Source organism: Euleptes europaea, chromosome 1 (assembly GCF_029931775.1).
Source record: "Euleptes europaea isolate rEulEur1 chromosome 1, rEulEur1.hap1, whole genome shotgun sequence".
Lineage (NCBI taxonomy): Eukaryota > Metazoa > Chordata > Lepidosauria > Squamata > Sphaerodactylidae > Euleptes > Euleptes europaea.
This window is the reverse complement of record NC_079312.1, coordinates 102,775,073-102,788,728: the sequence shown is the minus strand read 5'-3', so window position 1 is coordinate 102,788,728 and position 13,656 is coordinate 102,775,073. Positions and strand designations below refer to the sequence as shown.

At 41.7% G+C, this 13,656-nt stretch overlaps 1 protein-coding gene across 1 annotated transcript; it reads left to right on the top strand.

Annotated features, from left to right (window-relative positions):
- Nucleotides 1-324: 324 nt before the first annotated feature.
- On the top strand, nt 325-11,388 carry BNIP1 (BCL2 interacting protein 1). The gene is made up of 6 exons (XM_056862232.1): nt 325-418; nt 2,101-2,193; nt 3,576-3,667; nt 6,548-6,649; nt 7,300-7,418; nt 11,170-11,388. Exons 1-6 carry the CDS (start codon nt 335-337, stop codon nt 11,364-11,366), a joined length of 687 nt encoding a protein of 228 aa, XP_056718210.1. The 5' UTR covers nt 325-334; the 3' UTR covers nt 11,367-11,388.
- The last annotated feature ends 2,268 nt before the right edge of the window (nt 11,389-13,656 follow it).

Here is a 13,656-nt window from a genome sequence, read left to right as displayed (position 1 = left end):
CCGTAGTCAAAAAGGGCCAGAGTCCAGTAGCACCTTAACGACTCACAAAAATATTTTCTGGTAGGGTAGGAGCTTTCGGGAGCCACAGCATCCCCCTCATGGAGCTTGATGATGCTTACGTGGCTTGAGGCTCAGCCAGAGGAGCCCCCTCGCTCAGTCCTCCCCACCTCCACCCCGCATTCCAGGTTCCACGAGGGAAGACCTCCGCCCCTCCCCCGCCTGCCTGCCTGCCTGCCTGCCTGCCTGGGAATGACGCCATCGGCTCTGCCTCGCGCTCTTGCGGAGAAGCGGGCGTGCCGAAATTTGCTCTCGGCTTGCCGTAGTTGGTGTCAAGATGGCGGCCGCCGCTGACGTGCCGGTCCGCGTTTGCAACCAGGAGATTGTAAAATTTGACCTCGAGATTAAAGCGGCAGTGCAGGTACGGCCGCCCCTCTTTCTCTCCCCCTTCCGGTCAGTAAATAACATGTGGCTCGAGACCCTTTCCCCCCCCCCACGCCGCCCCGTATCTTTGCAGTGGGACAGACGACCCTCCTTTCAGCTGCTGCCGTGAGAGTAGTGGTGTGTGTGTGGGGGGGGGGGGGCTTGGTCGTCACGCGTCCCTTTTGCCCCGGTTCGTTCGTATTCGGTCGGCCCCCCCTGCCGGGCTCCTCTCAGCTGTCGGGGCCAGATCGTGGGTTCGCAAAACAGGGGAGAGGCTTCCGCCGCTGTGTCAGGCCCAGCCTGGTCCAGTGTGCAGAGAATGCCCGGCAAGGTCTGGCAGAGGATGTTGTGCTTTCTCCAGGTGCCGGCCAAGGTCAGCTCTAACAACTGCCGACTGTATATTTTGACTCTGGACTCTGTGGGAGTCTGACCCCAATGGGGGGAGGGTTGCCATGGCAGCCTGAATTGTTCTGTGCTTTCGATATATGCCCTGTTCCGTGCTTGTAGTTCTCATTAGTGCCAGCTCGACTCTTAGCTGCTGTAAACCTGTGCATCTTCCAATAAATCAACTCTCTTTTGGACTATTTGTCTCTGGATGTTGCTTATGGGATTGTCGTGGGACAAGTGCTCACACGCTGCGCCACCCTACTGGGGGTGAAACCTCCCCCTCCTGTGCACCCTCTTGGGGTGCTGATGTGGCAACTATGCTTGCACCTTGGGGGTTGGTGTGTTCCTGGTCTGCTTCCACCACCGCCCCTTGAGTGTTATTGGGTACGAAGATCACACGCGGGGGGTAAGGCCCCCCGAGATGTTTTCTGCCCATTGTATGCTTCTGCCCCTTGTTTGAGTTCTGCTCCTTCTGCCCGCTCCTGCGGCCAGCAAGGACAGACACAAACGCTGCTGCACCGTATCTTTTCAGCGCTGTCCATTTATTTCTGGGGGAAAAGGTTTGTCTTATGTGTCCCTAACAGGGCATTCTATGGCATGACCACAACTTATTGGGCTTGGGGACTGAGTGCATCAAGTTACTCCTACTGAAACTGACAGTTTTGTGAAAGGCAGTGTAGTAAAATAGAGGCTCCCTCTTCTCTTTCTTTCCCCAGTCAGTTCAATTCTTAAGACTAGAGCCAAGCTTCCTTAAATGTAGGAATAAAGAGGGACCAGTACACACAGTACTAAAATCATACGGGAAAAGCTCTTCCATGATACTTACAGTGCAATCTAAGCAGAGTTTCTCTCTACAGAGTCCATTGAAGTCAATGTATGTAAACTGCTGTGTACTTACATGCTTCTAAGAAGTGATCGGCTATGTGGTTTCAAAGTAAATTTAAATACAGTGATTGATATACCTGCATGTATGTAAACATGTCATCTCCTACATGGAAGCGCATTCTTTGTATAAGCTTTTTGACATAAGAACAAGCTTTAGCATTAATTCTACATTGGTTGTAGAAAACATGGGTGTGCTCTCACTGTCAACCACCCTAGTGGTGGCTATTGCTTTTTAACAAACATTTTCTTTTCATTAATAGAATAATAGTTTGTTCATTTAAATGCTCTGTTGGCTTGGTGAACACTAAGAGAGTGAAACTACACTTTGAGGATCAATCTGGTAATACACAATCTAAAAGAACTTCAGTACACAAATGCATTTGTTCTGTATGTTGCTTGTTATTTCAGGATATCCGGGACTGCATGGGCCCTGTAAGTACACTTACAGAACTGAATGCAAAAGTAAAGGAAAAATTCCAGCAGGTGCGGCTTAGAATACAGGTGAGGAATATTGATAAAACAAGATAAATGAGGATTTTGTTGATGATTGGCCACAGTGAAAGTCAGCAATATGTCATTTGGAGTTCAGCAGTATACCTGACAGGAGTATCAATAATACCCATTTCACATTACCCATTTCACATTAATCAACAGTGTATTTAACATAAGAACATAAGAAAGGCCCTGGTGGATCATACCAAGGCCCATCAAGTCCAGCAGTCTGTTCACACAGTGGCCAACCAGGTGCCTCTAGGAAGCCACAAACAAGACGAGTGCAGCAGCACCATCTTGCCTGTGTTCCACCACACCCAAAATAATAAGCATGCTCCTCTGATACTAGAGAGAATAGGTATGCTGCATGACTAGTATCCATTCTAACTAATAGCCATGAATACCCCTCTCCTCCATGAATATATCCACTCCCCTCTTAAAGCCCTCCAAGCTGGCAGCCATCACCACATCCTGGGGCAGGGAGTTCCACAATTTAACTATGCGTTGTGTGAAAAAATATTTCTTTTTATCTGTTTTGAATATTTCTTTTTTTCTTTTTTTTCTACAATTTGTGACACTACACTAAGGCAGTCTAACAGACCTGTTTATGAAGGGGTATTGCATTAAAACAGCCACATGGAAATGAAAAGTCTCTTTGGCTGAATTAAAGTAGCACATTAAATACTGACAATCATATTACTGCACAGTAAGTGAATATTACTTCTAACATTCACTTTACACAGGACCCAGTGTTCTGACTTGAAGGGGAGATCAGAAGTTTATTTATTTATTCCAGGTTTAGTGTGAAAATCTTGTGTTCCCTAGCCAGTAATCACTCAGTGTTTTAGTTTTAAAATATTTTAAAATAATGTAATAATTCATTAGATGATAGATAAAAAGTTATTAGAAAAATGTAGAAAGCACTAACATAGATAAAAGGCAGCTAAAATATATGAGCATACACTACATTCATAATCTATTTAAACTGGATTTAAGAATGAACTAAAATTTCTAAGCTTCTTACTCACAGTCTTTGCAAAACAAAGGAAGCAGCTATACTGAATTCTGGATAAGAAATTCATATATTTTAGAATGCTAACAGCTTATGTAGTGTATGCTTACATGTGAAAGATCATGCCTCTACTGAATCACCTTATTCCACTCATTTAAAGATGACATTCATTTGACCGTGCATATAATACTTGATATTTAACACAAGAAATTATTCTTGAACTGGGATTTATTCTGGTAGATGACCAGCCTTTTATGATGAATAAAACTAGTTTTCTGTGGCTGAGTAGTGCTAATCAGGTTGACTCCTTTGAGAAGTGTGCACAGAAGTGATTCAAAATATTTAAAATAATCTAAATTTTGATTCTGGGTGTGCTTAGGAGCTTGAACAGATGGCTAAGGAACAAGATAGAGAATCAGAAAAGCAAACTTTGCTTCTAGAAGTAGAGAACCATAAAAAGCAAATGCTCAGGTAAGTTGAGTGGTGAGTGTCGTTTGTCAGCCATATCTTTTAAGATGTATGCTTAGATAATAGATTTTTCTAAAAGTCATACATAATACAGGGCACAATACAGTTTTATCAAAACATTATGGCTGCAGTCCTAAAGGGGGAGGGCTGAAGCTATTTAGGGGCCAGTGTGACCCCACGTCAGTGTAGGTGCCACCTTATCACAGAATAAAGCGGCACCTATTGAAAGGTGTCCTGTAAGTATCAAAATAATGTGCTAACATACCACACCCTCATTAGCACATTACCTTTGATACTTTTTGCAGGACAATGATTCAGCTCAACCCCCCCCCCTTTCTGACTATATATTACTCTTCCTACACACTTGACACTGAGAGACACTATCCTTCAGTGTTACTCCTCTGAAGATGCCTGCCACAGCTGCTGGCGAAACGTCAGGAAAGAAAATACCAAGACCACGGTCACACAGCCTGGATAACCTACAAGAACCAGTGCCTTTATTTCTTCATCTAAAACAAAGACCAAAGGAGTAGTTATCTATGCGCACGCCTCAATGACTCCTGAACTTGTATATAAAGATGAGGAAGGCAGAATACTTATAATTAGAACTAAAATATTAGGTCAAAAGACATTGGTGGTAGGGATCTATGCACCCAATGAAGGAAAAGCACAATTTTATAAACAATTTCATGATGTTCATGCTGAAGAACAGGTATTGTTAATGGGTGATTTCAATGGAGTTATAGACACTGATTGATAAAAAGACAAAAGCTAAAGATGACAAGGAAGACTTCCTTCCTAAGACTTTTTTTCAAATCATTGAGGAATTTAAAATTCAAGACATTTGGAGAACAATGAATATATGAGCAAGGGAATATACCTTTTTTTCAGCAAGACATGAATCACACTCCCGTATAGATATGATATGGGCAAGTAAGTTATCTTTACACAACTGCGAAAGGTACATATAATACCAAGAACTTTCTCAGATCATAATCCGGTCTCTTTTGAATGGAATGACAGACAAGCATTTAGATGGACATTAAATCATAGACTTTTGAGAGATGTAAAAATAAAATCTGAATTATGTACGTTAATTAAAGACTTCTTTGAGATAAACATGAATGGTGAAACTGATTTAAATATAATTTGGGATGCTTTTAAGGCGGTAATAAGGGGCTTTATGATTCAGAAAAATACCGCATGGAAGAAGAAACAACTACAGCAAACAAATGAGATACTCTGGGAGTTACAAAACTTAGAGCAACAACTGATTTTAGAAACCCGAGATTCCCAGACGAAAGACATTTTGTTAAAGATAAAACTGGTTAAACACCAGCTTAATTTAGCGTTCACTGAGGAAATGAACAAGAACATGAAATATGTGAAGCAAAGATATTTTGAACATGCAAGTTGCCCAGGTAAACTTTTGGCTAGTCAATTAAGAGAGACTGTGCAAAGGAAGATTATTGGGAAAATACAGACAGCAAAAGGTCCGGTTTATACAACAACTGATAAACAGAAAAAATTTACATCTTTTTATACAAAATTGTACCAAAGAGACAATATTTCAGAAAAAAATGGATATCTAAAATTAATAAATATTATTAAACTATCTTTTGACCAACAAAAAACTATGGATGCTCCAATAACAAAAGAAGAACTAGAAGGAGCAATAGCAAGAGAAAAAACGGATAAGACACCCAGCCCAGATGGGATTACGGCTATGTTTTACAAGTTATTTAAAGATTTTTTAGTAAATCCTTTTATGACGGTCTGCAATACTATACTAGATACGGGATCCTCCCCAGAGACATGGACTAATGCTTTTATATCGCTAATTCATAAAACAGGAAGAGATCCAGAAAAAGTAACCAACTACAGGCCCATTTCTCTATTGAATATGGATTATAAAATTTATGCCTCTGTATTATCGAATAGACTTAAACAATTTATTATAAATTTAATTCATGAAAATCAGGCGGGATTTGTTCCTTGAAGACAGATAAAAGTTAACCTTAGAGTTTTACTTGATGCAATGGAATATTACGAACATAATAATCAACATAAAGCTGCTTTTATTTTTTTAGATGCGGAGAAAGCTTTCGATATGGTTTCTTGGGAGTACATGAAAAAAGTTTAGGAAAAAATGAACTTTGGAGATAGATTTCGAACTGGAATGAATGCTATATACACGACCCAGAAAGCCAACATTTTAGTGAACGAGTCAATATCCAATAACTGTGAAATACGGAAAGGAATTAGACAAGGTTGCTTGCTTTCTCCTTTGCTCTTTATTTTAGTCCTAGAAACTGTATGTTGTAAAATACTGGACACAGATGCTATTCGTGGTCTGAAGATAAACAAACATGAATCTAAAATGAGAGCATTTGCGGATGACTTATTGTTGATCAATGTCAGGAGCAAGCCAGGAGGATGGTATGCGGTAGTGCGATTGTGTTGCTCCCAGGTGCTGTTGTGCTGTTCTGTCCCGTGTTTAGTCTTCATAGATTCCCATACTGTGGGAATCGCCAAGTACTCCTTCCTGCCTCTGGGAGGGGGGTTGCCTAGGTTACCAGTTATCTCCTTTTGCTTTTCCATATATGCTGTGCACCTTGCCTTTGCCCCGTACTAGTGTTCCTTTGAATATGGCTTCTGAAACCTGTCAATTCTAACCAATAAAACTGCACTATGCACTATGTAGCAGTTAATACAGTTGCAGTGCATGCGGTCATCGTAATTATTGATTATCATGTGACATAATAATGGATTATGCATACACGTGTCTTCAGTTATCTCAGTTGCTCCCTGTTTAATACAGTCTTTGAAGGTGTTTCTGCCTAGTCCCCCTTGTTCTAAATCATGGTATATTAATGGTTTCAGCAATCAGGCAGCATGGAGGAAGGCAAATCTGGCTTGCAAAATTGCCATTGACAATGCTGAGAAAGATGAATTATTGCGAGGAGGAGACCCTCTAAGACAAAGGTAATAATAATCTCCATCACGTTTAACTCAGTGAGCTCAGGGTGGCTTACATAATTCTCCCGTCCTCCATTTTTCTCTCTCAACTACCTAATGAAGGCAAAGCGAGTAGCTCATTGTGCTTTTGTGGCTGAGTAGGGATTTGAAACCTGGTCTGTTTGGTCCTAGTGTGTCAGTCTAACAACTGTACCACATTGGCTCCCATTACAATATTTATTACTTATATAACCTTTAACTTGGTGCTGATTGTACAAAAGTAGATTTTTTAAAATGAACCTTACTTCTACAAGGACAGTGCCAGGAGGTAAAGGGGAACATAATCATTCCTTTGTAACTGGACAGTTCGGTTACCAAATGTTATACCTTCAGACTTCCCAGACTGCTAACTGTTAAGCTCTACTTTAAAGCTTCATCCTTGGTCCAGTTCACTCACCCGCTTGGCTTTTACTCTTCCTTCTATCATCATTTGTAAAACAGTTTGGACAAGCTTGTAGAGACCCAAGCAGCTGGTCTTCCTTACCATTCCCCGCGCTTGCTCTCTGCATGCTGCTTCGGTTGGCACCATCTTTGTGTTCCCCATGGCTTTTGGAGTATCCTAACTAATTGGGAATATAGATCTGTTTTGTGCTAGCTTGTTTTCTGTTCATTTTTAGAAAAACTACTAAGGAGAGCTTGGCCGAGGGGGCCAGTAACATCACTGAGAACTTGATGGGTATTAGCAGGATGATGTCTCAGCAAGTCCAGCAAAGTGAGGAGGCTATGCAGACCCTAGGTGAGTAAAGCATCATCTGTTATCTATGGAGTGGCTATTTGCCATTGTATCAATAAGGCCAGGGAAACGTGTTGGTAAGAGGAATGACTTTTCATCCCTAGGGTGTCCTTCAAAGGCAGAGGGAGTAGAACAATTTGGCATGACCATGGTATAGTCTGGGAAGCTTAACATTGGGTACAGGCATGTTTTGTAGATAAAGTCTCAATATCTATGGAGCTCACTTCCAAGTGTGTGAGGTGAAAACATCTTAATTTTCTGGAGGGGTGGAGGGGGTTAAGGACCCTCGTGAGGCAAATCCATCCCATATTCTGTGGCCTGTATAAGCCTGACTGAAATGAGGCGAAGTTGGTCAGTCAGACTGCAGAGGATTCTGGGCTGGGAGAGCTTTAGGGTGTAGGCTCAGTTCACTTGGCATATGCCCTCCAGGCCAGTGAGGCCTTGCCATCACTCATTTTGAATTGGTAGAGAAAGGAAAATATGTTCGTTAATAGTCACTGGATGATATAGAAAATCCACTTTGAAACATTAAAACCAAAAGTTTTTGTAGGTTAGATTGGAGAGGGGGGTTAAAGTGCAGTAGAAACGTCATAGCTTAAGTCATAGAAATCAGTGCAAAGATGGCTTATAAATGTGTGCATGTGAAGGGCCACCAGGAAATGTAGGACAGGTTAGAATAGGTTTTTTCAGAGTTTGACCAGCATTTGTTCTTTTTACCCATTCCTCCATCTTGCTTCATTACGAATAGTAAACAAGATGGTTCAAACCCTATATCTTACTAATACACGTTTGTTTTAATTCTTTTTCTAACCTATCTAATCCTAGGGGCTCTGGGCTAATTACAACACATTTTAGGGCCATACTATTGCTAAGTGACAATGAATGGCATAAAAAAACCCACAAAAGCTTAAAACTCCATCAGTGCCTGTCATGAAATTCTCGTCCAAATAATGTTTCAGCATTCTTCAAAAAGATCCTTGGGCTTTAGACTTGAATGACTGAACTTGTGCTGATAAGTTTCTCTTTAAAAGGTAAAGGTAGTCCCCTGTGCAAGTACCGGGTCATTCCTGACCCATGGGGTGATGTCACATCCCGACATTTACTAGGCAGACTTTGTTTACGGGGTGGTTTGCCGTTGGCTTCCCCAGTCATATTCCCTTTACCCCCAGCAAGCTAAGTACTCATTTTACCGACCTCGGAAGGATGGAAGGCTGACTCAACCTTGAGCCGGCTACCTGAAACCGACTCCCGTCAGGATCGAACTCAGGTCATGAGCAGAGCTTGGACTGCAGTACTGCATCTTACCACTCTGCGCCACAGGGCTCTAAGTTTCTCTTAGCCACTAAAAATACATCAGATCTACTTTTGAAATTAACTATTCATGTATTGTTTAGCAATCAACTGTGCCCTTTGCTTTGTATGGAGAGATGGAAAGAATGGGTTAACTAACTCAGTTTTCTCTTTTCCTTCTCCCTCCTGGGCTGATGGCTTCCTTCAGCTCCTCAGTGTGTGCTTCTTCTCTTATTAAGTGACCGTCTTGGCAGCTGTTCTGTCCCCTCGCATCTGGTTAAAGAGCTCTTCCTCTTTGGCTGAGGTCGGGCTCACAGAGGTCACTTGACTTGAAAAAGGCCACCTGTACTTAATCTGCCATTAAAATATTACTGCTATGCAAAAAGTCAAAGAAGTCCTTGCTGTGACATGCAATAAATAATCGAACTTTGGACCCAGGAAGCCTTCTGTTACCTCTTACTGTAACAAATAGCATTAATCTTTCATATACCTGACAGAAGACAAAATGGTCTTCTAAATGGAAACTTAGAATTGTGCAATAGTGCGATTGATTATGTTGAATTTCTGTTCCAAGCTTAAGCTATTAATTAAGGTGTTCTTTTTATTTCCCTTAAGCTTATAACCTTCTCTGGCAGAAGGGTGTGTGTGTGTGTGGGGGGGTACCTTCCGATATTCCCATCGATGGGAAGCTGAGACTGAAAGGTTTGGAACAGAAGCTCTGCGCAGGAGTTCCTCTTAGGGCCATTTTCTCAAAGTTTAAATAAACAAATAAATAAAGGTTTTTGGTACTTGATACAGATAATCATGTGCAATATACATGATCACATACTGTGTCAGTTACAATGAGTATGTGGATATCTTGTAAAAAATTTTAAAAATTCTGAAATCCTGAGCTGCAGCAAGGGAAAAATTACCCCTTGTTCACTTCAGAGATGTACTGAACATCAAGACGACTCTGGTAGGCCAGAAGAAAACTTGTGGTTTTGTGGTGAAAACACCTGTGTGTGTGTGTTAAGTGCCGTCAAGTCGCTTCCGACTCATGGCGACCCTATGAATGAAAGTCCTCCAAAATGTCCTATCTTTGACAGCCTTGCTCAGATCTTGCAAATTGAAGGCTGTGGCTTCCTTTATTGAGTCAATCCATCTCTTGTTGGGTCTTCCTCTTTTCTTGCTGCCCTCAACTTTTCCTATCATGATGGTCTTTTCCAGTGACTCTTGTCGTCTCATGACGTGACCAAAATACGACAGCCTCAGTTTAGTCATTTTAGCTTCTAGGGTCAGTTCAGGCTTGATTTGATCTATAACCCACTGATTTGTTTTTTTGGCAGTCCACGGAATCTGTAACACTCTCCTCCAACACCACATTTCAAAGGAATCTATTTTCTTCCTATCAGCTTTCTTCATTGTCCAGCTTTCACACCCATACATAGTAATAGAGAATATGATGGCATGAATTAATCTAGTTAGTCTTGGTGGCCAGAGTCACATCCTTACACTTCAAAATCTTTTCTAGCTCCTTCATGGCTGCCCTTCCCAGTCTCAATCTCCTTCTAATTTCTTGGCTGCAGTCTCCCTTTTGGTTGATGGTGGAGCCAAGGAATAGCAAGTCTTGAACAATTTCAATTTCCTCATTGTCAACCTTAAAGTTGTGTAATTCTCCTGTAGTCATTACTTTTGTTTTCTTGATGTTCAGCTGCAGTCCTGCTTTGGCACTTTCTCTTTTAACTTTCAGCAGTAGTTGTTTCAAATCTTCACTATTTTCTGCCAATAATGTAGTGTCATCAGCATATCTCAAATTATTAATGTTCCTCCCTCCAATTTTCACTCCACCTTCATCTAAATCTAATCCAGCTTTCCTAATTATATGTTCTGCATATAGATTGAAGAGATAGGGAGATAAAATACATCCTTGTCTGACACCTTTGCCAATTGGAAACCATTCCGTTTCTCCATATTCTGTTCTAACTGTGGTCTCTTGTCCAGAGTACAGGTTGCGCATCGAAACGATCAGAAACACCTAGGGCCTCTGAAAAAAACGGTTAATGCTCATCCTTATCCACAATCTAGCCTTATTTCCCACGGGTTTTTGCGGGGGTGGGGGTGGGGGTGTCAAAACATAGGAATGTGCACTTTTAAATTTAGAGGCATGACACTGACCTTTAAATTAGGAACAGAACAAAGGGGGGCATTTCCACCAATTTCCCTATTCTCACAGCAAACTCATCCCATTGCTCCCAGGGGTCTGCCAACCTCAGAAGCAGCAGACCACAGAGGGAGTGGGGATGCAGGAACATTTTCTTCTGTGAGCACCATTCTGCTTGCACAAGATAGGATCTTCCCCTGTGTTTTGTACAGCGACGAGCAGACTATTGACACCCAATATACTTTGGCCAATTATTTCTTCTCTACTTTGTTACTCGCCATTATGCTGCTTTGAGCTGAAATTGTATGTTTTCTCTTTCAGTCAATTCTTCACGAACCATCCTGGATGCAAACGAGGAATTTAAATCCATGTCCGGAACAATACAGCTGGGACGGAAACTCATTACAAAATACAACCGCAGGGAACTGACAGATAAACTGCTCATCTTCCTCGCTCTGGCTTTGTTTTTGGCCACAGTGCTTTACATCCTGAAGAAGAGACTGTTTCCCTTTTTGTGAAATTCCCATGGGAGGGAGGAAGCATGAAATGTGAGGCAAATGGAATAAGCTTACTTTGTGTGAGCTTAATGAGCTAAAGGTAGAGCCAGGAAGGAAGGAAGACCAGCAGAGGGAAAGGGTTGGTCAGGTGCTCTTAAGAGTGCCGGCATCAGTTATAATCTGGATGGTGGGCAGCCTATTCGTCCCATCTGGGCATGGATCATACGTTTCACTTCCTTCCTCTGTTCAGAAGGTACACTGATCTAAATCAAGCGAGGCATGAGAGGAGTGGGAAGAAACTGCAATAAATGCATTGAGATGCATTCCTCCGCTAACCTCTGCTTGGATCCGGACAGAGCAGGGAGTCTTATGCTAAGTAAAAATAAATGTCTAAAATGGATTAAAGAGGGAAGCAAAGCGTACATCATTTTACTGTTGCTTCTTTTATACTTCCTTTTGTATTCTTCTTCAGTTAATTCCAGAAGTGAAAGAGCGGTGTGATGAGTGCAAAATCCAAATCAAGTTGATATTGACAAGAATGTATCCTTGTCCTTTCAATTTTTTTTTAATTTTTTTTTGGAAATAGTGTTTGGGAAGCTTCTTTTGCTTCATTCTGATTCCTGAGTAGGAAAGTAAATTCCTGAGAATGCTGTTGAAACTTTCTCATTCCTTTTCTATTACCCTTCCAATGTAAGCTGTATAGGATGAGGTTGCAAAGCCGTGAACGGCATGCACCATCCCCTCCCATGGGTGCAACTCTTCGTCGGTGCACAGCTAAATGCATACGAGAGGAACCAAGTGACAACTCTAGGGCCTCTTACCCCCCGCCTCCTCCTTCATTGGTCATTTATGCATGGGTACTTGGACTCACGTTCGACCTCTGTCTCACTCGGTTGTTCCTTGGAGTTCTGCATGAGTTTTCCGTCCATTAGAAATGACCTCACTGCCACCCCTCGCAATGTCCGGGTCTTCCCATTTTTCTGTTAACTCAACTCTTCCCTTTCCCATGAGCTCAGCCCGGCTGAAATCTCTATGCAGAAGGTAAAGCACTGGACACAGAAGCTAGCTTTCTCTCACAGCCAGTCACAAAGCAGCGTGTAAAGAGGCAGGGATTCAAATGCTTCTTGCTTCCTTGGAGCTCTTTCTGGGCAAAAGAAAGGCTTTTTAAAACCAAGGCTTGGATTTCTCCCCCACCCCTCCCTTTCAGATTGCTTTGTTTTTTGTTCTTAAAATGCTTTTTGATGCGGCAATTGGGTTGGGGGGATTTTCTCTCACAGTGAGCACTGTGAAGTAAGCCAATTACAAAGCAGCATTTAAAGGGGCAGGATTAGATTTGAGCTTGGAGACTGCTGGTCCATAGATTCCCAACTGGAAAGTGTGGCTCCAGCCAGCAACGAACCTCAGGTAAAACTCCCATGCATAAATGACCATTGACTCTTGGCAGGGTAGTCATTGTATCAGGCCATGTGGCAATTATTCAAGGCTGTTCCCATCCATGCTGTCTGGCTGCTTTCACTTGGAGCATATGTGACACACCTTGTATGGGCCTGGAAAGAGCAGGCCCCTGGATCCTTCTATGAGAGGCAAGGAAAGTCCTCTCATTACAGGTAGTGACTAAGCATATTGCCACATGCTCAGCATAACGGGCTTCTACTTGAGGAATGGAAGAGGGGAAAGGTCTCTAAGGGTATTTAATTTCCATGTGCACAGCTCTGCATTGGTTACAGATGTGCACCAGTGGAAGTTGATGGACCGTGCTGCAAGATTTGGTTTGGTAATGCAGAAAAAACTTGGTGAAGCCAAAGTGAGATATGAAGGAACTTTTCTGTTACCAAACAAAGTGTACTTTTTTAATTCAAAGCATTTGAAGTAATATTAAAACACTTCACAGCACACCCCCGTCAAAAAACAAAAATTTTTCCCCTTCTATTAATGCATTTTTTTGAGATTTTTTTCAAGTGGCAATGACCAAATCACCAAAACAGAAGTGCAAATCTCCATTTTGTATACTATTGCTTGATGGTGTAAAGAATTCATTAAAAACAAAAATTGTAAAGATGATTTCCCTCTCATTTTTTGTCTTTTCTAATAGTTCTTACCTTGAAATTGCTGTAAGTTTGAGTGTGTTCAAATATGTTTGCTTTCTGTATTGCATCTGTGTGTAGCTGAAAAACACACTTTTGTTTCTCTTTCCCTCTGCGTATCTGGGTTAAAAAAAATTGAACCTATTCACTTTTTGCAACTTTATAAAATCTCAGTGCCACTTGATCTTGCCAGTCCTAAAACAATGATGACGTTATAATATGCTGTC

Bases quoted from the DNA above. Each gene is read 5' to 3' on its own strand.
- BNIP1 (XM_056862232.1), top strand. From the start codon at position 335: ATGGCGGCCGCCGCTGACGTGCCGGTCCGCGTTTGCAACCAGGAGATT. The intron at 3,668-6,547 runs GTAAGTTGAGTG...TAATGGTTTCAG, and splicing joins CATAAAAAGCAAATGCTCAG to CAATCAGGCAGCATGGAGGA. The intron at 6,650-7,299 runs GTAATAATAATC...GTTCATTTTTAG, and splicing joins GGAGACCCTCTAAGACAAAG to AAAAACTACTAAGGAGAGCT.